Source organism: Thunnus albacares, chromosome 20 (assembly GCF_914725855.1).
Source record: "Thunnus albacares chromosome 20, fThuAlb1.1, whole genome shotgun sequence".
In the NCBI taxonomy this organism is placed as follows: Eukaryota; Metazoa; Chordata; class Actinopteri; order Scombriformes; family Scombridae; genus Thunnus; species Thunnus albacares.
Genome location: NC_058125.1, coordinates 20958350 through 20984308, shown reverse-complemented (window position 1 = coordinate 20984308; position 25959 = coordinate 20958350). Strand labels below are relative to the sequence as shown.

Below are 25959 nucleotides of genomic sequence, written 5' to 3'. Positions count from 1 at the left end.
AGCCACCTAGTCTGACTTTATTCATTTCATGAAAAGTTTGTAGGTTTCAACCTCCAAGTTTGGTCATTTTCTTATTTCTAGTTCAGGGATTGCAACCTTTTAGGCTCATAACACCCTTTAAAATGGTTTGAAAATATATATGAAAGTGAAACTGCCATCAAGCTTAAAACAAGGCAGTTTTTTGGAGATAGAAAGGGTCTAACCAACAATTGCGCTTTAATCCAAACAGCCTTATTTTACTAAACTTTTTTTATTTGTGAAATTTCACAGGAAATACAGCTTTACCAAAACATATTTTTTCTTTTTATAATTTTCAAACAAGCCCATGGCCCCCCTTTCCCCACCCAGCCTCCTTCCATCCCTCACCCTGGCCCACAGCATAAAAGTACACAAAATGCATTGTATGTAAGGTGTAAGTAAGAAAACTAGTCCTGCAATTGTAATAGGATAACTTTTATGAACTACTGACCTTTTAGGCATATCTATGCATTTGCACAACTATTATAATTTATAGTATTCTAGAGTTGAATACATTTATACATCACGCCTTTTAACTCACGTCATGTTTCAGTCACATGTGCGTCAGATGGGTCCGTCAGAGTTAACTTTCCGTTTTGATTTATTTTTTATTCCGGTCACAATACATCATAAACTCTTGATGCATTTTTTTCGCTGTGTTAACTGTACAATTGTACTGAACAGCAAGTTGTTCTGATCTGAGAGCACATGGGAGGCATACAGTGAAATGTAAAACTGTGGATAACTAAATTATTCAGTCCCTGTTAGTCTTATCTCGTGGTGTATGTGTGTGTGTGTGTGTGCTATGCTGTAGCGATTGAATATTTCTCTTTTTTTACCAAATGCAAAGGCCCAAATATTCTTTTTGAGGGTTCCTAGTAAATCAGTCTGATTAACAATACATCCAACATCCTCTGTGTGTCTTTTGCATTGTTGTCATTGTCGTTGTTTACGTGTTTGTGTATGTTTTAAGTCTCAGTTTGGGGTCATTTGATGTTTGTGTGTGTGTGTGTGTGTGTGTATGGTACAGTTCGTGTCAGTCAATCAGACCACAGTTGGTCACATGCTAATGGTTGATGTCCTTTGTTGAAACAGCTGACTGCGAGACGGACGGCTATCTGAGCTCCTCTGGGCTTCAGGATCCCCTGGAGGCCAGCAGCTTCAATACGACCCCTCCCACCACGCACACCGACAACCCGACTGCAAACGGTCTCCCCATCCCAGCCCTCCGCTTCCCCTCGGTGAGTGGCCTCAAGAAAGAGCTTGTTATCAAAGTGGAGTGAGCAGGGTGGTGGTGGCGGAAAGGATGACTTTCAAGACTTTATGAGACCTCCCTCATCAACATTACGCTGTCCGATGCAGCGCTGACACAGTTATATAAGCAACACATAGACGGAGAGCAGCACTTTACAATACGGCACATCACACATCCCTTACGACCAAGTGTGCAAAAAAATTTGGACTAACTGTTTTTCCCTTCAAAGAAATGGTGAAGAAATAGTTCCTGGATAGCTCTTAATAAAAACTATGATTGATAATTCTTAGCTGCATGATGAGAAATTTATAAAATGAAGGTTTACCTACTTGTTCATTGGTAACTACCCAGAATTTTTTGTACCTAATTGTTTTGCCAGTTTTTTTTACAGTTATGTGGCCACAGTTGTCATTTTTAGATTAAGTAGTGTTTGAACAAGACCAAAAGTCTACAACCATGCTGTGTCCACTGTGGTGGACAGACCGACACTGCTATACCTAGAAGCCACACTGCTTACATGGCTAGAAACCATGACCATGTACTATTTTTATCAAAACAAATAACCAAATTGAGGAATTTGATGGTTAATTAATATATAAGTAATGCTAAGATAAAACATTTTCTGTAGAGATAACTGATTTGAAGTAAATCAAATACTTCTGCACTTCAAATTCAATATGTTGAAATGTTTCCTGGCTACTGTCTTGTACTAAAGCTTCAAGAAGAATCAATGGCAATCTTTTACAGTGTCTTTACCTTACCACATCCCTCATTTCTATTCACAGAGTATTGCAGTATCCAACAACATAGAACATGGCAACTCAGGGCCCCAGAGTGGCTTCAACTCCCCCGTGGACAGGTAAAGTTCTTCACCTTCCTCTTTTCACTCTGCTCTTTTTTTTTTTTTACCATCCATGGAACAATGGAGGTCCAAAGTCCATTCTTTATTTAAATTGGGTCCTGAAAACCAATGTGAATGTAGTAGAAACGCCTGGTCTTCCGTCTAAAACTCCTCCTCCTCCTACTCCACATCTGTGGGGCTGTGACAACAAGCTCGAGGCAATCGACAGGCTCCTCTGTGTTTTCATTGCAGTGAGGCAGAATGGACCCTTGCAGGTTTCTGTGTGACTGGCCGTCAGATGTTGTGGAGGCCCTGTTTTCCATGTTGGTGGGATGTTGGGGAGAGAGCAGCTTTATTCTCGGCATGAGGGCCGACAATGGATGGACAGCTTGTTTGTGTGTGTGTGTGTGTGTGTGTGTGTCTTAGGGGGTTGTAATTGTAGTTCAAAATACGTTTTCTGTCAATGGAGCAATTGGGCAGGAAGTATTAAAGAACATGGACGGTATCAGCTGAGCTCATGCCTGTGACTGACAGTGTATCAGCATTATCTGACCTGTACTTAGTGAGTTGAAATAAATGTCAAGTCTGGTTAAGTATCATGCTTCATCATGCTTCATAACAGCTTAGGCAGGCACTGTTTCGGATCCAAAACAGACTCCCAGTTTTTAAATTTTTCCTCTGAGAAAAAAACTCTGGATTGACGATGAGCAGTGCCGCATTTCAAAGATCACAAAACAGAGGGATCATTTTCAATATCAACACAAATTGTTGATCTTATTTTGTCTAATCTCCATGTACTCAGCGTTTAAAGGAAAGAACAGCCTTTGCTGTGAACTTGAATAACCCGTGAGTTGGAGGTTTTTAAATAGAGACGGGTGCACGTTGCCAACCAGTAGGCTGTAAATGTTTGCTGCCTATGTTGGGGAGGTGGACGGAGGGCAGTCTGTGACCACAGCAATCCAAAAAGGCCCAGGAGACACAATTAGCAGAACCAAAGCTTTTTATAAAATTCACTGAATGTCCTCCAGTTCTCTGAAACCCAAAACTCATTCATTGCATAAATACAACAGATCACACAGACATGTTGCTTCCTCTGGATGAACACCAGCTTCCTATACGCTCTGAACAGGCCCAGTTAAACTCTACTGTTTACACCCAAGAGACAAGCCACTGTTACACATCAAGATTTTATTTGACACTTCAGAGTGCTGTTTATTATTACGTGTGATGCCAAGATAATCAGTCGTGATGGATATTCAGTTCCTTTTGCACTTCTGTTAAAGATGATGAGTCAACTTTGAAATCACGATATTGAGGAATGTTTCTGTGGCTTTTTTGGTGCATATTTTTCTAAACCGTAGCACATGTAATTTATTTCTTTGCAGCTACGCCTCCGACGTGACATCAGGCTTGAGTGACGGCTACGAGGGCCTCTCGGAGAAGAACGAAAAAACGGCTGCTAGGCGAACTGCTGGGAAGCTGTTCAGGAGGAGAGCGCGATCGAGGCTGCGCATCACAGGGGTACAATAAAGTTTTGTTTAATTACAACTCTTCAAATCCATTTATTCGCATCATAAACAAATAAATCAACCATCTGAATTGAGTTGTTGGATTAGCGGAGGTGTTTTTGATTTATAAGTGAGCCGTGGAGATCCACCCTGATTGTGCAACATTATCAGTAGCTATGCAGTTCTTCCCCCGGCAACCGCAGTACATTTCTCTTCTGATCAGGACACTCTGTGGTCTTTTAATGAGCGTGTTTAGACTGGAGGCAGAGACAAACAGATCATGCCTAACCACATGTGCATACAGTGGTTCTCAGAGTGCATAGTGCGACACACACACACACACAAGCACACAGCGTGTTACAGTAGATTCACACATATGTTCACGTGACTACATGTTTGCTCAGACACACACAAATACAAAAACATATTGTTCTTCCCGTGTTTAACTTCGGTCAGTCTTTTAGAGGGTAAACAGATGCCTGTCATTACCATTGATCCCGTGCTTCTCTGCAGCTCTCCGATAAAGTGGATCGGGTGGTGGAGTGCCAGCTGCAGACACACAACGACAAGATGGTGACCTTCAAATTTGACCTGGATGGAGATAACCCAGAAGACATCGCTGCTGTCATGGTGAGTCATTAATGGTGCTCAGTCACTGGCCAAACAATAATGAACAGGTATTATATTCAGAGTGTCAATAATTAAACACTTTGATCAGGTAAAAACAGGTCTCTTTCATTAGTTTTGCCGTGTATCTGCAGTGAGGTACCTCAGAAACATTAATTGAATTGAATTTTCATGAAATTTGCTGACATATAACAGTTGACAATCAAATAAGAATTGATTTTGGTGATGATTAGGATCTGGATGTCCACTATTGGACTCTTTTTTTTTTAGCTACAACTGTGAAGGACATGAAGATAATCTTGATTCTATAGCCTGAAAAACTAATTTTATTTGAAATTAATGTAATGTAAATGGATGATACTTGGTTACAATAACAAGATGAAGAATCGCTGAAACGTTTGAAGTTTGCATTCTTTAAGTTTCTCCAAGATTGAATGATTCTATGGAAATATGCATGAGCTACTCATTACTACTACTACTAACTCATGCTACGCAGCCAAACATTGCTCAAACTGACAGAACATTAATTTAAATTCTAAATAGCAGACATATCAGGCTAAACTTTGGGGAAATGTGAATAAAATGATGAACAAGACATCAAATATTACTGTTTGATGGAACGGCCTAGCTATTAAAAGTATGGAGTCTTGATTTTTAATATTTCACTCAGTGTTAACATCATGTAGCTTCCACAAAAAGAAATGAAATTCGTTAAAGCTACCTGAGGAGACATGAAGAGATAAAACCGGGTGTTAAAGAGTAAACAGTGGAAGTAATCAGTCTTTTTTGAAGACTGAACCTCCTAGAACCATCGAGGATTTGTACACAGATAAATAACTGAGCTCAGCTGATAAGCCTGGCAGATTCCTCTATCTCAGCTGAACTTGGTCAACCCTGCTTCCAGTTAAAAGCCTCTTATTTATCAATGCTAACTCTGGCTGATATTATATCTAACTTGCTGACAAGTGAATGACGCAGGTAAGCAGCCCCATCCCCCCCTGTTATTGTCTTCAAGCTTCATTAGAGGCTCGGAGATGTACAGTAGGTACATATGAGAGCCTGTGTGAGGAAGACGTGATGAGGCAACGTGTGCAGCAGCACTTTGTGTTCACTGAATGTACTGTTTTCCTCACTCTAAAACACAGTGGGCTTTTGTTTACTGAGTCTTGGCGCAGCAGGGGCTCTTGGCATCACAACACCTCCTGTGGTTCTCAGTGCGGAGCTCAAATGAGCTGAATTATGCCATGCTGACAGGAAACGGTCACCACGCCCCGACCCGCAATTCACAGCAGTGCTCAAAACTGCTTGAATATGCAAAAGTCAGAACTCTAACAAACTGCTGTTTTGTGGATTTACATGAGATGATTTATGTATTTTTTTCCCCGAGAATAAGCATTAGCTGAGGGTAGATGGGTGTGAATTTGGGTGGGTGTGGATTTCATGGATGGACATACAAATAGACAACAAGTGTCTATTGTTCTTAGAGGCATCTCCCTTGTCAGTGGGGGGAAGTACATTTACGCAAGTACTGTAATTATGTGCAGTTCTACAGCTATGTTCTACTACTTCATGCTTCTACTATAAAAACTAAATCAAATTAGCTCCTTTACAAACAGCTAAAACAGTAAAAAGGGTAATTACAATTAATATATCATAAAATAACCTTCACAGGAGCCGTTTTTCTGATTTACTTTTGATGATTTAAGAACATTTTGCTGATAATACTTGTGTACTTTTACTAACGCAGGCCTTCTACTTGTAATAGAGTATTTTCACTTTGTGGTACTGCTGCTTTTACTGAAGTATCTAAATACTTCTTCAACCACTGTCCTTTTGTCTTCAAGGTGCACAATGAGTTCATCCTGCCATCAGAGAAGGAAGGCTTCATCCACCGCCTGGGTGACATCATCAAACGGGCTGAGGCTCTGATGGCGAAAGAACAGCTGGTTCATTCCGGCGGTCACCGACTTCCCCAGCCTGCTTTCCACAACGGAGTTAACTCGTTGTCTTCCTCTCAGGTCAGCGGCGGCACTTGCTCCTTTGCACTAATCCACATCACGGCAATTGTAAGCCGGCAACAAAGGAAGTAACAGGAACTGAGCTTGTGTTTTACTGCTCTGTCTGATCATCGTAAATTACATCAGCTATATTGTGTCGGGCTGTGGTTGTCTAAGGCGCACTCATAAATCTGGTGCAAATGGGAAGCTGTTGTGTATTGCTTCCCATGCTGGAAATAAAAAAACCTCACTAGAGTGCTTTCCTCATCGTCCACAATCCCTCCTGAGATTTGCCCTTAAAGATAGAAGGTTAATTGTTCTTAAAGCCACCTGAGGTAGCACTCCCATTTAGAACATGATGTTACTAAAAGCACTAATATCATAAAAAGCTGTGATTTGTGGCAACCTACCCCATGCCTCCTTTTTTTCACATTTATTTGTTCCCAAAACCACAAATCATTTCCAGTGCTTACACCATAACGAACTTTCCAGCACATCTGCCCACACTGAATGGGTAAAATACTTTATGTTTGGATTTATTATGCCTCTCTGAATCAAGATTTTGTGAAACTGTAAAATGCAGAAGGAAAAAAAGGGTTTGTTTGGAGCAAAGCCATGCTGTGTGAGAGATGACATAATGACTAATCAGATACATTCAGATTTGTCTGCATGAAGGAAAAGAAGCGTCTGTTCTGCCAGGATGTGTTCCTCTCTGTACAACAGAGAAAGAACACAATCTTCTTGTACCCTCTCATAAAAAGAAATGCTCGAAAGATGTTCATAAATGATGCAGAACAGAATAATGTGCAGTTTCATGAAGGACAAAAGACAAGTGAGAGCTGTAAACCGCAACTGCCAACTATCTACCTTGTTCACCATGTTTCCGACCCCCTGGCTGCATAATTACCCAGAACCACCGGTAACAAATCTCTCCTGGCTCCGCTCCAGCACCTGATTAAAAACAGTGCATGGACCACATCCTACAAAGAACCATTATGGATGCATTCATCTACACTGCCCAGCCGAAAAACCAGATCTAGCTAGTTAATTCAGAGAGAAACCCACGACCCCCAGTTTCTAGGTATCTCTGCTTGGGTTGTTGAGTCTCTGAGGTAGGGTGCTATTCTAAGAGTTTTGGGAAGATATATGGTTTATAAATAGAAGTTGAATCCGTGGAAATTCATTCTTGTCCAACAGTTTCTGGTTTCCTCTTCCCATCACTTCCAGAAAACAGATCTCTTCTTTGACTTTTAGCTCTTACAGATGGAGCCAAATTAGAAGAGTCATTCATATTATGGAGGTTAAATGGCTTTCCATAAATGATTATATTAACTGGTTAAAAACATTGGATTTGGAAACAGCTTTTTTATACACCTTAATGCATTTTAAGTATATATACTTGCTTACATATGATAACAATTGTACTAGCATTCTTATAATATGTATATATTTTACAGCAAATTTAAAAAATATATATATACACATACACAAGAAGAGAGAAAAAGAAAACAAAAACTTAATTTAACTTAAGTTAACTTAGTTTAATCATTTGAGCCATGCAGTGTGTTTAACACTGATTTGGTTACAGCTGTTGGCATCAGCTGTGACATCTGCCTCCTCTTTGAATAAACCCTTTAATCCATTTTTTCCACCGTCTCAAAAATTCCAGCTCTTGATTTCTGATGAAGTTATTCTTTGTTTTGTTGTGCAGGTTAAGTAGGTTTTAACCACTTCCTCCTAATGTTTTTTTTATAGCTGCAGCTCTAAGCTTCCTGTATAGGTATCTGTCTAATTCAAGAGTGAGCTGTACGAGAGCGATGATGTACCTGAGGAAGATATTTTGTGTCAAATGGCTGTTTGATTTGGAATATTTTCATGACAGAGGAAAGAGCTCTTCACCAGTTATCAGTATATTTTCTCCAGCCTTCCTACAATAGTATTAACAGAGAAAAAAAAACTATAGTCCACTTAATATATGCTCCACTGACAGCGCATACACGTATATCTGAGGTCATATCACAGGGTCGCCCTTAGTGTGGCATCTAAAGCCTGAAGCATACAATGTTTTAGTGGGCATTGCACAGCTTTTACATGTTAGTGTCAGCTTACCAGTCAAGATTGTACAACTCAATTTGTGAAAACAGTTATATAATCTCTTGTTGTTTTGGAGGGAGCTTTGTCAAGTTGGATAAAATTACTCAAGTGACATAACCCAAATATCTCGGGTTTGGCTTAGAAATTGCAAAATGATTGCAGAAAGCCAGCGCTACAAACTGGAGGTGTTAAGTTTGAAACATGTGGGTGTTAACCAGGCGGGGAGGGTCTAATCAAAGATGCTAATGAGTTGCATTTTGGCAAGTGTACCATCTAGTGTTTTTAGTGTGCTAGTGATATCTCAGTCTCTGCTGCACTGCTGCAATTTTGAGATTTTATTAAAAGATCTATATCTCACTAGTCCCCCAACCATAAAAATCCCCTACCCATGTATTAATACTGGTGAGCAAACCAGTAGTTTTGTACTGCTGCTGCATCATAAAGTCACCTTTCAACTCAAATATAAGACACCAGTTCACATTTGAACATTTTTAACATGAACGTTTTTGTCAGTAATGAGTAGACGTGAATACTGAGTTTCATTAAATGTGCTCTCTTACAGCCTAATCTGCACAGTCACACCCTGCCTCGAACACACTCCTCCTCTTCTCTGCCTGGTAAGTCTCATGTCTGATCTGATGATGAATTTAATTCATCCATGAGGGGAAACTGGATAATTTGATGCTGAAGGAGATTAAATATAATATGAATCTGAAAATGAATGAGCTCCTTAGGGCTTGGCTCCCTGCTCTTTTTTTAATCATTTCATGAAATCTGTAAATTCATCTTGTAACATGAAGTGTGTGTGAACTGCATAAAGAATTTCTTTCTCACCGCATGTAAGGTTAACTTTCATATAAGTTGCATCTTTTTTTTTTCTGTGCATGATCACTGTGTGTGTGTGTGTGCGCAGACGTGGGTGCACTGGCTTTATCTCATGCATGTGTGTGTCTTGTCTTAGACTTCAGTGTGGCTAACCCGAGTGTAGGGGTACGTGGCTCTCCTCCGTGCCCCAATGGAGACGTCTTCAGTGCAGACATTACTTCACCTGCGCGACCTCTTATACGCTCGCAGTCTTTCCACAACGCCCCAGGTAAATAGCCTTCTGCCCCTCCCTCTGGTCCCCACGTGAAGAAGCCAAGCATTGTTTACTGTTTCACCACACTGAAAAATTGTTACAGTCCTTTGGCAGAGAATAAGTCAAAGCAAAGCTCTGCTACCTCATAAACCCCCCCACCCCCCTCCTCAGGGCCCGTTCTTGGTATTGTTCAGACATTCGCATGGCGCCATCCACCATCCCCACACCTCAAAGCTTTCGTCTGTGTCTGCCTTGCAGCAGGGCCTCTTGGGTAATTACCTCACCTGAAGGGCGCTTTCTGGCTTTTAGGGAGCCGTGAATGCTGTCGCTGTAAAGCATAAGCTTTTCTACACTGCTGTGATACTCCACAACATCTGTTTGCCAGCACAAACTCCTACAGGATTTCCAAGAAAGCCTCCTCCCCCGTTAAAAGTCTCCTTCACCACAGGAGGGGCATTTGAAGTCAATTAAAGAACACATATCCCCCATATGCCCCCAGTTTCGGCCTTTGTGGCCATCTGAACATCCTCATCCCCTCTTGTCCTGCGTCCCCTCTCTGCTGGACATTCACTGCATGGTCGCTTTCGCAATGCCTCTTGGCTAACCGCCACTGTTATAGAGTGTTGCCTAACCTACGTATGTTTCTGTCAGCATGGAAAGTAGAGGAGTAGAGGCTGGTTTGCATCATCAGCAACAGGAGGTGTGGTTTATAACTGTGGAGCTATTGTTGAAGTAAATGTCGAATCAATGGATGAGGCTAAAATATTGGCATCCTCGACTATTCCTTGCAGAGTGATGTAGCAATACTGACTACTTTAATCTCACAATCAGTCCCAAAAAGTTGTGTACACACACGTGTGTTCCATTTAAACTCCTCTAAAATGTCAATCCTAAAAGCCTTACCCTCTCTATTGATGCTGAATCCCTCACAGCCATGTACACTAAGCCTGGTGTGCAACTGCTCCAGCTTACGAATTATAGTCGGATAGTGCTTTAAACAAAACAACTTTGTTCACCATGGAAACCCATTATTTGAAAGTACAGGAAAGATTTCTGCTCCACATGGCGTATGCCTTGGCAGGGCTGAGGAAACACATGCACCGACCAAACTCTGAGGAGACGAGTAGAACAAGCGATACAACTTGTCTCTCTGGGTCAACTCTGTCCAATAAATTCCACTGCAACGGTGCGAAGAAAATTCCTGTTTAAAAATACACTTCTTAGGTGTTATGATGCACAAGTTAAATTGGACATTAAGAGAAACTTACTGTACATGTTTTTTCTTGCACAGTTTGTACCTAAGATGACTTCACACAAACAAATTAAAACTGTAAATCTGTTTGTCTTCCAGGGTCTCCCCTCCATTATCAGCACCATCACCACCCTGCTTCTCTTCTGCCCCACCACCAGCACTACCACTTGCCCTACATGGGCAACACTCACTTCCCATTCCCATACCCAGGTACTTCAGGCTCTCCAAAAACAGCAGGGATCCATCCTCCCCTCACACGTGTAGCCAGTAACCCCACTTTCCCCTCCATTTCCTCCCCAGCCCCGGGCTCCCCAAGTCCTCTGAATGAGACCCCGAGCCCCGGCAGCAATGAGAGCGTCCCCATGTCCCCACCTGCGGCTCAGCATCCCAACATGTGGCCCTCAGACACGCAGCCCCTATTTTCTTTGGCTAACGTCATCTCTATGGCCATGAGCATGGCCCAGTCTTTCATCCCTCCTGCGAGCCTGTCCACCCAGGGGATACCCTCCTTTCCAGGTTTCCACCCCCAGCTACCCGCTCACATGACCCCACAGTCAGGGTACCAATCCGTCTACCCACAACATTACCAGACCACGCCAGCAGAAGTCTCTTACCCTACACCTGGCATGCCAGCTCAGAACAACATCTACCACAGCCCTGAGAATACACTACAAATGGATGGATCGGGTTTTCCTCTGAGTAGACCCCCAACCCGCCCACATGCTGTCTCTCCACTTTCCTTGCCTTCCACTCCTCAACAGGCTCCTCAGGAGCCTCTGCAGCAGGTTGGACTCTCCAGTCTCCCCAACCTGACCCAGGAGGACAGTCTCCACAGTTATGTGGCCCCGTTCTCTGCCCAAGTTCCAGCCCAGACGACACCCAGATCAGAAGTCTCCAGTTCAAACTCGTCAGATCTTTCGCCATCACCCCCAGAGACCCCAGAAAACACCGTGAGTCAACATTAGTTACTTTTATGTCAGGATTTATATCAGCTGAGATTCCTTTACAGCTATGTTATGTGTAAGCAAATTGAAGCTGAAATGACTAGTTGATTAATTGATTGACAGCAAGTTAATCAACAATTTTGATAACTGATTAATCGTTTGACATTTATCAGGCCAAAAATGCCAAATATTTCTTCATTTCCAAATGTAAATGTGAGGATTTGCCCTTTGTTCTCTATTTTAAATGATTGTAAATTGAATATATGTGGATTTTGGACTGTTGGTTTGACAGAACAAACTATTTGAAGATCCTGACTTGGATTCTTGGAAATAGTGATGATATTTCTTCACAATTTTCTTACATTTTAAAGACTAAACGGTTCATTGATTAATAAAAAAAAAAAAATAGGCATAAACCAATACAACTTTTTCTCCAATACTCTTCCAATACCTCAACTCAGGGTATCTGCTGAAACCGATGACTGCTCAGATACTTGAGCTGTCTTTTTCCAAAAACTGTGTACTGCACTGCCTGGCACTCATTGAGATAACTTTATGTAAGCTAGCATTAGGCCAGGGATTACTGTGGCACTAAAAACTGAGTTGGTGTCCCGCCATGACTGAATGAATGAACTGATAGCTGAAACACAAACACTGAAAAAGACTGTATTTAATGTGGATTGATCACATCTGGCCAATTGGCTGTAGCACTGATGCTAATAATGTTTATTCTTCTTGTCTAGTTATCATCCTTCAGCCCTAAATTGCATCCTCCTGTACCCGAGATGAATGCCAGTAGCTCCAAACCAAAAGCCTCCTCCACTGCCTCTGGTAAGAAATTCTGTGCATGTTCTTTTGCTCCTAAAACAGCTTTTCTTCCGTCTCTGGATCATAAACACCTAATGTGATGTATGTTACTACCGTAGGGCTTGGAGAGCTGGAAAATGACATTCTGTATGATGTTTTTGTTTGCAACCCAAACAAACCCACACACGCTTGTGTATACACACAAATGCACCCACAGCCATACAGCCGTACACGTTTTTCTTTTTCTCTGCTGCATTTTATGATGTATTGGGTCCAAATACAGTCTGATGTCTCTGTTACGGTCAATTTGCCTTTTGAGTTGTTTTCAGCTCCCTTTCTCTTTCTCTCCGTTGTATCCTGGGTGACATTATCACCTCTTAGCGGTGCCTCAGCAGCCATTGCGTAACCAGGAGTCTGGATGTAATGTTCCATTCAGTATGAACACAAACGTAGGTGATTGCAGCCCTACCCACCGGCAAGAACCAATCAGTGAGCAGCCGTGCTCGTTACAGGCCTCTCCTTCCATATCCACACCTGTCTGTATTTATACCATCCTCAGAAGCCCACATTGAACAAAGTCCCTCTGTTTCAGTGGGCACAGACCCAGACGCTTCCTGTGCTTACTGTAAGGAGGACACTTAGTGGGCGAACTGAGGTACTGCAGGATCAGAAACCCTAAAATGGTCTGCAGCTGTGAGCGCATGCAGTGACTGTTTGCGTCACTCCATTTTATGTGACAGCAGATAAACAACCCTGTTACAATTATGAGTTATAATCGCTGCCATAAATGAAAGCTCTATAGCGGATATCTTCATACTTTGAGAAGTTACTATTTTAGGAAATAAGACACAATGACAAAAGCGCGATACCTCTTCCAAGGTTGTTGGCAATAAAACACCTTATTAGATTTAATCAAACTCTGGCAGTCATGACTGAGTGGAGCTTTGTTCTACTGATCAATCAGCTCTGATCAGATTAGAGAACAATTGCTACTGTTTAGCCAATGATTGGCAGTCACTCCTACAAATTGGCTGCCCAGATGTTACAACTTCTTATTCATGGACTCTAAAAGTAAGTAGAGAGATATACTGCAAGTGACTTGTATTGATATTAACCAATATAACATGTTATTTATCAAAAAATCCATATATTAGACATAAATTTAGATACTTAATCAGGTAATTAACGTACATTTTCTTTGAAGGGGAACCAGACTTGTTAAAATTTTGTGTAGTGGACTGCATACACTGATTAACACATTTTCTTCCTCTATATTACAGAGGTACAGTCGGCACCAGTGACTGTTGGGCGATTCCAGGTGACGCCCAGCATGGACATCCCTGCGCCTGTCGCCATCGCTGTACCTGCTGCACCACAGCCAGCAGACAGTGGCAGCACCCCATCAGAGAGCAGCACAGAGGAACAGGGAGAGTCCGAGACCAGCCTGGGCACCTCGCTCACCATGTCCCCTCCTCACCCACATCCCCACAGAGGGTCGACAGGGGTCCTCCAGGAGGTTGATGGGCAGACTGGATGGACTGGTAGTCAGGAGCAGCAGCAGCAGCAGCTGCAAAACAGAGAAGAAGAGGACGAGGAGGAAGAAGAGGAGGCAGGGGTTGTTGGGGAACGACAGAGGACAAGGAAGAGGAATCGGAGGAGGGCGTACAGCCTCAGCCTGATGGGGACGTCTGCAGACAGCGGACTCTCAGTGACAGCTGCCGAGATGGAGGGGAGGCTGTGGGACGGAGCGGCAGGCAGCCCGCAGTACAGCAATGCCCTTCACCATTTATGGATGATGACATACAACCGCAATACTCCCTACCTAAGCAGTGATGACTCAGACAGTGATGATGAAGAAATGCTGGAAGAGCTTCAGGAACTTAGAGAGAAGTAAGTGACACCACTGAAGATGCCCAAAATAACAGTGCAACTCTGAAAAGGTATATTGACAGAGAACAGAGGACAAAGCTATTTATGAAATTGAAGAGGGAAAAATGGTTTCATCAGGAAAATCTGAAGCAGTCAACTAAATGGGGTTGAATATGAATACTTACAAAGGGAGTAAAAAAGGTCTTTTGTCTGGGCTCCCACATTCACTTTTGCAGTAAATTTAAACATTTTCCAATTGCTAATTTTCTATTATGATTGTCTTGGGACAAAGTGCTTTGGGGTAACAAAAGAAGAAGAAGTAAAAATGAAAAGTTATTAAGGCCTCATTTTCTGCTCTCCATCTTTATAATGAATGTTTAAGTTTAAGTTGTTAAATCATCAAAATGAGCAACCCCTTTACGAACACATGTCTCCATCATTAGGTTTTTGTCCTTAGATAGAGCTCAGGTCTATTGATGAATTTTGTAGAGCTGAAACAAACTATTATTTTCATTATGGACTCATCTGTTGAAGAATGCCAGTTTCCCAGAGCCCAGCATGATGTCATCAAACTGCTTCTTTTGTCCAACAAACAGTCCAAATCCCAGTAATCCCATAATCAAATTATAAATACAGAAAACAGAAAAAGCAGCAAATCATCTCATTTGCGAAGCTGGATCCAGCAAAATGTTTTGCCTGATAAGTTACTGAAAATTATTTTAAAAATATCAAAGATCTTGTAGAATTATTTCCTGTAAATTGATTAATCAAAGAATTGCTTCAGCGCTAGAGTTTTGATGCTATATTTATTTTATTCAATCATGTCAAGTAAAAGAAAATTGAGAAATCATCTATAATCAGAAGCTTTTTGAGACCTTAAGTTCCTTCCAAGCCTCCAAGGATTTTCAAGGTCCTGTTTAACTGTTTGACTTTCCAAAGCACCAAAAGATGGGACTTTTAACCGCTCACATTTGTTACTGTTTGTCCTTCATCAGACATCTGACAGAGGTGCAGGCCCTGCAGGCTGCCCAAAAGCGAGAGATTGAGGAGCTGTATGAGAAGATGGGAAAGGTTCCCCCTCCAGGCATCGTCTCTCCTGCTGCTATGTTGTCCAATCGACAGCGCCGCCTGTCCAAGGGGAGCGGTTTCCCCTCGTCCCGCAGAAACAGCCTGCAGCGCTTGGACATTTTGCCACTCCAAGGTAAGGAAGAGTATCCATATTTCTTTCCATTAGGGAGTCGTCAGAGTAATTACCTGGTAAATATGTGACAACTTAATGTCTGAATGTGTATTATAATGCATGTACTGCTTGTTTTCCTAGGTATCATTAGGAGAAACTCTCTTGGAGGTAGCAGCAGTGGCTCCCAGGATAAACCAAGCAAAGGCGTCACCTTTGCCACTGACATTAGTAGAATGGTGAGTGTACATTGCATAGTGGTGGAAGAAGTACTCAGATACTTTACTTAAGTAAAAGTACCAATACAGCAATGTAAAAATACTCCACTACAAGGAAAAGTCCGTTATGAAAAATCCTACTTACGTCAAAGTACAAGTACAAGTATTAGCAGTAAAATGTAGTTAAAGTATTGCAGTAAAAGTAGTGGTTTGATCCCTCTGACTGATTTATTATTATATATGAGATCATTAGATTATTAATACTGAAGCATCAGTGTTAGAGCAGCATGTTACTGTTGTAGCTGCTGGAGGTGGAGCTAGTTTCAACTACTTCATACAGGGGTCGGGTCCCTCAAAAGGGTCACCAGATAAATCTGAGGGGTTATGAGATGATTAATGGGAGAGGAAAGAAGAAAAAACAAAGTTCTGATACACAAATCTGTTTTCAGTTTTTGAACTTTTTCTCTAATCTTTAATTTGCTGAAATATTGGATCATTTGAACACTTATTGAAATGAAACCATGAGAGAAGTTCGGAGGGAAAAATCACTATTTTTTGGATCTGTTAACAACTCATAGACATGTGAAATGTGACCCCGACTACACACTACTTTTTGTAAGACGTCAAAAGCCAAAAAGGTTGGAAACCACTGGTTTCATCTTTAACAATGTGTTGTATTTTAAAAGCTTGTTATGTTATCCATTGTGTCAAATCTTCATCTGAAAAGTAACTAAAGCTGTCAAATAAATCTGGTGGAGTGGAAGTATAAAGTAGCACAGAATGGAAATACTCAGTTAAAGTACCTCAAATTTTTACTTTATTACAGTACTTGAGTAAATGTATTCAGTAACATTCCACCATTGACATTGCATAAAAACTTCATATTACTATTCTGTGTTAAATGCAACCAAAAAAGGTTTTGTTCTCACTTTGTGTATTTTTTTCCCATCTCTCCTTTATAGTAATAAACTCTCAGCCAAGCACGCTGTATATCTAGACTACCTCATCTGAAGTGTGACTACAATGGTCAAACCTGTCCTGTAGGAGGATCGCTTTAACCTTTTCACTGGCACACTGATCAGAAAACTGCTTCCCTCTGCCAGCGATCACAAGGTTCTGCCAGTGGTCATTTACCTCAACGCATAGAAGCTCATCAGTAAAGCTGGATTCACACAGGAACTGTTACGTCCTTCATCAGATCTGGTGAATTTGATGCAGCTAAAAGCACAGAATACCTGCCAATCCGGTTCATGTTGAAAATGACAAGTTCATTTTTGCCCTCCTGTAAATAAACTGTCAGACCTAATGGTTCACAATGAAACAACCTCCGTCCTGGTTGCCACAGCGCTCCGCAGATGTCACATCCCAGTTTGATTTAAATGTTTTCTTTGAGCAAGCTTTTTGTATTAACGCAGTCAAGTCATGGCACTTCCTATGACTTTGACCCAGACTGATGATAGTTGCTGTTGTTGTTGCTGTTTTCCTGCTTGTCTGACTCACTGTCGTTAATCAATCTGAACACAGTAACGTGAACCACAGTGAGGCTCTGACACTTTCACTGACGGTTGTCGTACACAGATGACAACAACATTATGGAGAATCTCACAACTTATTTGCTGTAGTTTGTTAATGATGTCTCGGCACCTGCTGACTGCACAGTTCATACACTCCCGTTAGTAGAGTTGATTACTGCCATCCAGGGGCTGATGAGAGCAGTCTAGATGCATTGTACAGTTTGATTTATTCAGATATGTATTATAAAAACATGACGTTGTACATCTTTACTTCCTTTGGTGATTTTGACACCAGATCAGATGACTAGACTCTGCCAGGAGAGGTATGACTGCAGTTCTGACATTTTTAGTGGAAATTATTTCCAGGGGTGACGGACGACACCACAGCAGTACGCTGAAAAGATATCATTTCTGTCAACACATATATATGAAAATGTTTCAGAAAGAAAAATGGTTGTACAACAGTTATAAATGTTGGCAAGTAGCTCGCTTCAGCAAAAAGAAAATTTCCAAAGCATTGAATGGGAAGAAATGTGGTTAAATAGTTCAAAAGACTTGTGTAGAGACGTCACATCAATATTCAAATACTATAGCTGGTTTAAGATGCAAACAAAGGATTTATTTGTATTGATTAGTTGTGAAAAACCCACCTAGGTTATAGACTACTGGCTTTCCTGTCAATTGTAAATGTGTACATAGTAGAGTGCATTTATAGATAATGTTTACAAGTTATGTGTAAACAAAATATTTCAGCAACCTTAATTCTTGCTCAAGCAAAAAAAAAAAAAATCATATTTTGTCGCTTGTTTCAATAGATCAAGCACCTTGTGCACTTTAGTAAATTCTATTTTAGTTTTCAATAATTTAACACATTTGTGGATAAAACTGTGTTCACTCGAGGAAGAGCTGATACGTTTTCCTGTTATTTTCCATAAGGGAGTTAGAGAACATTCTCCACAATATGTTTGATCACAATATTTCGTATTGGATCACAGTAATGATGATATACCCTCCCGCAGTTAAAATAAGAAGTATATTGTGGGATAGATAAATCAGTCCAAGCTGTGAATCTGTAGCTGTTGCCTTATAAAAATATTCACAACACACACACTGAATGTTATGGCAGTTAAACTCCTGTAAGATTTTCCAAATTTCATAATATATTCAAAGAAAAAGTTTTCATTTCAAAATTTTGAATGTAAATATATAATTGTATTGCTTTCTGAAGCTGCTGTCCTGCCATGCTGAATCTGTGCCTTTCCCTTACAATGTCTTATTTTATATTTTTACTCTCCAGATTTGGTGGCTAGATCAGACTCTGTATATCAAATTTTTGAGAAAAATAAATGCAAATGTAAATATAACGGCTCTTTTGTCATCTTTACTGCTTCACCAAATGTTTTTTTTTCTTGCAGAAATACTTACATATAGTCATGATTGCATTAAAAAAAAAAAATCAAATACATTAGATTTTTATTTTACAAATGATCACTTTATCAACATAAATAAACAGGACGATCTGTGTGTCATTTCATCGCTGTCACTGGCATTCTGTTTGTGTTGAAGGCCACGGTAGATTTTACATCATTTTCTGACTGAGGTTTAGAAATATTCTCCTCATATTGGATGCACAACAGAAGAGATGATCGGACTGCACTGGCTGGCAATTTGTTAGGTAATGGTAGTAATTACTCTACAGTCTGGGGCCTTTTGGGCAGCATGTAAGGTCATGTTGAGGTCAGTGGATCTGTCCTTTCCCCTGACAGGCGAGCAAATCAAGACACATCTAGTTTAAAGTCAGCAGCAGAACCACACAATCACCCTACACAAATCGAGACAAAAACAAAGTCCAGCGCTGTCTCAACATGAAAAAGACAGCAGCCACTCATGGAATATGAATCAGTGGCAGCAGTGTCCACATAAGTCCTTTCTTGGTTAAGTGCAGGACAGACGCATCTCAGTTGGCACCAGTCTTAGGTCCCTGCATTCTTGCACGCTTGGCTTCTTCGTCCATTTCATCCATGATCCGCTCCTGGGAGACTGAGTAAAATGTGTAGCCATCTAACAGGGGAGCAAGTTGTCAAGGCAAACATGTGGAAGTAAGACGTGTACTAGAACAAACATTACATGACATGACATGCAAGCAGCAAGTCAGCCAGGTGTTTCGGATCAACCCATAACAGGACAGGTTCACAATCCACAAACAGGGGTAAGTGTAATGTAAGAATGTGGTTTTGATACTCGAACACCACTACTCACTCCATATATACTCTAAGAATATGGGGAGCAAGTTAAAATACCCTATTATAACATCTTTATTATTGTTATTACAATAAAGACAGTAAACAATGCTAATTCTATGTGGTTTCACATACCAGCAACTCCACTCATTACGTATGAGTAAATATATCATGGTACACTACAAATATTTCATTTGTGAGTGAGAAAGCAAATACATTTTGTCAAGTATTCTCACACATATAGTAGACGTAAATGTATATATGAGTATAAAGTCTCGACAGCATGTCCGACAGCAAGGTTGCGCGAAAGGCGGAAACAGCCCAAGATTGTTGGTCGTGCGCATGTGTGCGCGTGCGCAGATCCGCTAAGTAGCACACCTACAGATTGAGTGCTTTGCAAATAATATTCGGTGCTAATTAATAGCCTAAATAAGAAACCGTTTCAAACACACAACATTAATGTTTTACTTAGCTAATGCACTAAAACCCTAATTCATATTATGTTTTTCTTTTTTGAACCCCCATTTATGGTTGGCTATGCCAGAACTTCTCTCTTAGCTGTTAAGCATTCATTGAATGGAGGACAAGTTAGCGTAGCCTTATCTTTCAGTTATTCGAATAATTCACAGCAAATAAAGTCTCAAATGCAACCTGCGAGGATAAATTCGCGTTAGGTGTCATGTTGAGCGATGATAAACACTGTTATCTGATTCAAATGCAGGGAGGTCAGAGTAACTTTAGCGCGCTAAGCTAACGTTTAGTTACATAGTTCACCTTGTGTTGACGTTTGGTAAGGATACAAATTCCCAGAACAAGCGCTCCGATGGCGAGTCCTGTCACGACGTTTCGTGTCCTCAGCTTCTGTGTTTTCTTCTTCCACTGCTCAAGCTCCACCTGTCTTATGTAGTACATCTGCTCTTTAGAAAGACCCTCTTTAATCGGGTCTATCCTGGTCGCAAAGGGAGCATCGGACTCCTTCGGTGTCTTGTCAGCCATGTCTGCAGCAGTCAATGAGGTGTTTTTTTTTTTTTTTTTTAAATACAAAACTTTATTCAACGAAACAATTGTGCATGTTACGTCACGCACAAAACAAGTATCCACCACAATATATGAGGTCCGCGCATGAAGTATAATTAATTTGCAGTTGTTCACGTTGAGTAATGAAAATTTCCAGATTTCATTGTCTTAAGAAGTACGATACAGTTCAGCGCGCTACAGTGTCCGCTTGTTCCATTATCCAAGTTGTATAAAGAAAATTGAAACAGGAAGTCGGGAGCCGGAAACAGAGACAGCTTGCCTTCAAAGTAAAAGTTGCGCGTTTTGCGTGTCGGCCGCATCTCAATTTAAGGAGAGCTACACTAAATAAATAAACAAATAGACTAAATAATGACAATGATTCATAACTTCTTTTACACACCTTGGAGATAAAACTATGTAAAATGTATGCTGTACACATCGACGTTACGTACAGCTGAGTCCAACTTTTATGTTCGTGGTCTGCTTGTCTTGTTGTGTGCATGACTTTATCCAGTTAGCCTCTCCAACCAAACACAGTTTAAATTATTTACCTGCCCACCACCGTGGCTAACTGTTAGCTTCAGAGCACAACACAACACAACACAACACTTATATCTCCCCTGGGGATTCTGTGTCAGACCTGAACTATAAACTGGACTTCTGCCTTTGGTCAGATTTTTCGGCGAGTGACACACCTGCTCAGCTGGACTGAGGTCAGGTGATGACAATGCCAGTGAGGAGCATCCCACTGCTGGGTCATAAAAACTCCTTGGCTGCGTTTGCTGTATATTTAAGATCATCCTCCTCTTGCATTGTCTACAGTTGGCAGACTACCTAAAAAAGGGGGCTACAGTTGCTTCCCTGTTCACCCAATATGGATGTAAAAACAAAAACCTTCTAACCCTTCTCTTTATACATCCATGGTATACATCCACGGTACACGTTGAATAATGGAACAAGCAGACATTTAAGCGCGCTGAATTGTATTGTACCTCTTAAGACAATGAAATCTGGAAATACCCCGAAAAATTGGGTTTTTCATTATACAACGTGAATAACTGCAAATGAATTATACTTCATGCACGAACCCCATGACCACAATACAGTAGAGCTATTTTTTTGTGATAAGAATGATACTGATTGTGAAAGACTGTTTATTTTGAACCTCTTTATCTTATATGGAAATATTACAATCACAAATGCAAATGAACTAAAAAGAAACCACACATAAAACAATTCAAAATAGAAATCGGGGACTAAATTGAAACATTATATGGACTGAAGAAAAGCAATTAAAACAGTAGAAATGTGTAAAGATTCAAATATTTTCCTTTAATGTCTTTGTCGTTTGTTACATTATTGTTGTTACTTGTTACTTATGTTTTATGTTTTGGTTGAAGATAGTTAATGGTTTTAACATGATACATTAAAAAAAAAATACGGGAGAGCTGGAAGAAAATCTAAAAGAATAAGATCTAGCGTCCGATGCTCATTGAGAATCTGATCCGTATGTTGTGAGATCTGTGCTGGGCGGAAACAGGAGTGTGTAACATCAAAATGAGTCCCGGTGCCAGCTTTCGTTCGTTTGGTTCCTACGAGGCGACGCTCGGATGAAACCTGCGGGAATAGCGCCATCTTCAGGAAAATACAAGTCTCAGTTTGTTTGTTTTTTGTTGTTGTTAAATGTATTTCTGTATCAACTGTTGACAAAAGTGAACATACTCCTAACTATACCGAACTCCAAACTGTTTTTAAAAGTGCACCTTGTGCTTAGTCAGTGTAACTTAAATGGCGAAAAGATTTTTTTGTTCTCCACGCCAAAGTACAAATATCAAGTTTCGGGAAGCCTCTTATGACCTGCTCTCAGATTTTCTCACTAATCTTGACAATAGAAACAAAGAAAATCTCAGCAGTTTATCAAAATGTAGCGGAGACTTCAAAGAGAAAAAACTAATGGGTGAGTAACGGTTACGTGTTCATTTGAACTTAGCTAACAAAGCTTTTAGCAAATTGTTTTTAGTGAAACTCAGACTCACAGTAACAATTTTGCGAGTCGAATGAGGATGATGCAAAATGGTTTTTTTTTAGACAAATGACTGTTAAATTGGGATATTTTTATGTATGAAATACATTTTATCCGTTTTAAATTAACTATAACGTCAAACATGAGACGTTCAACCGTTATCTGAAGAAACGACACCTTTTTTCGCTCAGGTATGCTTTCTTTATGCTTTATGCTGAAGCATTCAGGTAAAACATGTTCTTAATCTTTACGGACGGATCTTTATATCACACAGCTGTGACAATTAACAGCTAGACAGCCCTCACTGCTGACGATTTATGCACTTCACTGCTACATGTCATTTAAAGGATGGGTTCACAATTGATCAAGTCTGTCTTAAAACAACAGTCAGGTGTCCACATGAACAGTGAAAAGAGGTTTTCATCGCTGTAATCATTCCTCCTGTTCATTCCTCCCCTTCACTTACATTGAAAGTGCATTATGAAGGGAATTTAATGGTCAGTATGAACAGGAGGAATGATTATGGCAAGAAAACCTGACTATTGTTTTAAGACAGACTTGAAAACGTTAACTAATTTAAAACATGATTTTAAACATGTATCTTCTATGGTTGCAACTAATTTAATTACTACATTAAAAGAAGTATAGGCTTATGGTACTCTATGTGTTTTCATGTTGTCATCCTTTCAGCTGGGGGCAGAGCTGTCTCACTCTAACACCTTGAATAATTTAAGTCAGCAGGTAGGAGTGCTGTGTTACAGGACTATCTCTGAATGCCCCACTAAGCCTCGCTGTGCCTTGTCATCACTGGGAGGTCTTTCATACATCTGGAATTATGAGCCCTGTCATAACTGAGGCCAATTCTTAATACAAACTCCTCGAGATACCTCAGTCTCCCTGCTGCCAGTACCTCCGCAGACAATCCCTACCAGAGAAGAGGAGCAGATGGAAAGCAGGCTTTAATGACTTATATAATCTACATCCAAATGATTGCTTGTAGTTTACATAACAGCTCAAATAAAACGTGGATAAGTCTGTGTGAAGTTCCGTCTTATTTCATTTACATGCCTCCTCAGGTGTGAGCGCTGATGCTTTCATAACTGTCGGCTTACTGAAGTACTGTAACTTACCGTTTTCACAGTTTCAACGCAGGGTGTGATTTTTGAATAGGAGGAACTTCCAGATAAATACTTGAGTTTCTTTTAAACTGCTGGCCAGTCTCGATATCATTTTGCCAGTGTTTGGCTGGTGGGCGGTGTTGAGAACCCAGCATGTTTGTGATTCAGTGTTAAATGTTTTACTTGCACCACCCTCAGCTGTTATTCCATGTAAAAAAATCAGGATTTTCACTACCTGTTGTTATTGGACCATCTGGGCCTGTGTGTTATTTTATTTCATCATCCAGGGGAACGATTTGTACCTTGACAAATGATGCTATATATTTATAGTTTTTCATTTCCAATATGGTCAATTAGCAGAGCTGATAAAGAGCTCATAAATGACAGTGAATAACCGATAACGCCTGGAGAGTAATGGCACACATTTCAATCCATTGATTCCGTTTCACTGAACTGCGTGAGATCTCTGCCTGCGTCACGATACATAAGATTGCCTAGACACATTTACTGCCTCCGTGTTACTGCATGCATGATATTGCTTTACAGATTCCATTTTGCAGATATGCTTTGAGTCTAATCCGTCAGCTCTGTCCCAACATGCTGTACTGTACGCTTCCACTCAGAAAATGATTTTCCTGTTTTGTGTCTGCTTTTGTTGACGCCCTGCATCCTTCTCTGATGTCGCTTAGAGTTCACCTTCCTTATAACTAAAGAACTGAGCCTTGATCCGCTGGTCGGGTACCATGCTATTGAATTACTTCAAAGGTGAGAAGGAGCAGCACAATAGAATTTCCTCGCCCACTGTAATCATTTAGCTAGGTCTTCATGTGAATATTTTTGTCCCCCCTCCCCAGGTTCATGGTCAAGCACCTTACAGATTTGTTCACCACACCCATACCTCAAGGTGCAGCTGCTGAGGAACCAAGAAGTTATGACGATGCTGTTTTTGACAAGCTCAAGGAGAAATTCCCCCTCATCGTCTTTTCCTGCGTCCAACTTGCAAGCAAACTGTCTCTGCACAGTCATGTAAGTTCTTTGATGCGCTTGATTAATACATTTCAGCACCCTGTAAATGAAAAATAAGAGGATCTCTGATGATTTATAGATGATCAACAACAATGCAGCTGTGCGCTTTCTGCATTCGATCGGCCACAGTGTTTCCAAGCAGACTGTCATGGAATCAGAGCTGATGGTCTTGAAAGGGCTTGGATTCAGACTTAATGCTACTAACCCTCTTATGTATGTGGAGATACTTCTGGAGGTGCTTGGTAAGATTTCATGTGTAAACACAGACCAACTTATGTAAAGAGTGTTAAAATAATTTGTAAAAAATTAATTAAACAGGGTCATGTGACAATAATCATTTCTATGAACAGCTGTACTGACTTTGACGGTGGTGACTATTATTTTTATAGGACACAATGATCCGTCTGTCCCTGTGGAACACCTGTATCACCTGTGCCATCATGTTCTCCAGTTCATCAGCCTGCGGAGGACTGCTATTTATGACTCCTTGTTAATGATTACAACTCAGTGTCTTAGCCCACCCAGGGAACAAAGGTATCACATTTTCCTTGATGTTTCATGATGTTTTGGGACAGGTAGCTACAGTCATGGTAGAGTGGACAAGTTGCTTGTTTTGCAGTTGAGTGGACGACAAACAGCTGAGAACTGTCCATGTTGTTTTGGTTTCAAATTTTGTCTCGTGCTGTCATGTTTCTGATGGCTTGGCCCCTTGCAACACATATACCTTATGAGTGAATTGAACCTAATACTCTTGGTGGGTAAGGTTATTAAGACTGCATTAACCTTCTCTAAAAAAACAGAGAGAAGTTTGTGACAGTGACTGAAGACTGCATGCTTCTTGGTGTCGGTGTCATCGCGGTGGCTACCTTCATCCTCTATGTCAGGAAATGGGAACAGGTGAAATACTTGTGATTTTAAAGTATTAAAACTGTATTTTAATACATTCACAGTAGCATTTGTTCTGACATCAGTTAATTAATCAATCACAGATGCATTGTATGGTGCATAAACCATACAAACTGTTTTTGTTGTTCTGTCTTTTCATACATTGCAGGTAGTGAGAGAACTGAGCCACATCACAGGAATCTCAAGGAGGAGCATCAGCGATTTGGCTCATGTGACATTGATGCACATTGTCGGAACCAGTTGCCCTCTAACATCAACTTGAATTTTGATAACACTCATCCACTGAATACTGCTTTATGCTGTTACTGTTAAGTTTGTTTCCTGGTTTTACATGTTGATGCTGAACATGAACTATGCACTTTGGTTAGATGTGTGTTGAATATGTGATGAAATAGTGCCAAAAGAATAAATCACTACGGTTCCTAAAGTA

General features: G+C 40.6%; 3 protein-coding genes across 5 annotated transcripts in view; 2 read left to right on the top strand and 1 right to left on the bottom strand.

The window, feature by feature from the left end:
• Window positions 1–19026, top strand: part of wnk4a (WNK lysine deficient protein kinase 4a) — a 46900-nt gene extending 27874 nt beyond the window's left edge. Inside the window, exons 9-22 of one of the 3 annotated variants that reach the window (XM_044337105.1) lie at window positions 1114–1259; window positions 2059–2132; window positions 3500–3635; window positions 4136–4252; window positions 6094–6267; window positions 8903–8957; window positions 9302–9433; window positions 10770–10880; window positions 10971–11620; window positions 12358–12445; window positions 13702–14311; window positions 15286–15491; window positions 15612–15706; window positions 16648–19026. In XM_044337105.1, coding sequence (XP_044193040.1) covers window positions 1114–1259; window positions 2059–2132; window positions 3500–3635; window positions 4136–4252; window positions 6094–6267; window positions 8903–8957; window positions 9302–9433; window positions 10770–10880; window positions 10971–11620; window positions 12358–12445; window positions 13702–14311; window positions 15286–15491; window positions 15612–15706; window positions 16648–16650 — 2597 coding nt within the window. In that variant the 3' untranslated portion in view covers window positions 16651–19026. Of the gene's footprint in view, window positions 1–1113; window positions 1260–2058; window positions 2133–3499; window positions 3636–4135; window positions 4253–6093; window positions 6268–8902; window positions 8958–9301; window positions 9434–10769; window positions 11621–12357; window positions 12446–13701; window positions 14312–15285; window positions 15492–15611; window positions 15707–16647 lie in introns of all 3 variants that reach the window. The other 2 variants (XM_044337104.1, XM_044337106.1) reach the window with 2 other exon arrangements.
• LOC122970829 (cytochrome c oxidase assembly factor 3 homolog, mitochondrial) lies at window positions 18656–20654 on the bottom strand. The gene is made up of 2 exons (XM_044337109.1): window positions 20240–20654; window positions 18656–19260 (listed from the first exon to the last, which is right to left on the bottom strand). The coding sequence occupies exons 1-2, from the start codon at window positions 20433–20435 to the stop codon at window positions 19157–19159; spliced, it is 300 nt and encodes a 99-aa protein (XP_044193044.1). The 5' UTR covers window positions 20436–20654; the 3' UTR covers window positions 18656–19156.
• Window positions 20655–21856: 1202 nt separating this feature from the next.
• On the top strand, window positions 21857–25959 carry cntd1 (cyclin N-terminal domain containing 1). The gene is made up of 7 exons (XM_044337108.1): window positions 21857–22413; window positions 24287–24362; window positions 24452–24623; window positions 24703–24865; window positions 25013–25157; window positions 25424–25520; window positions 25678–25959. Exons 1-7 carry the CDS (start codon window positions 22245–22247, stop codon window positions 25789–25791), a joined length of 936 nt encoding a protein of 311 aa, XP_044193043.1. The 5' UTR covers window positions 21857–22244; the 3' UTR covers window positions 25792–25959.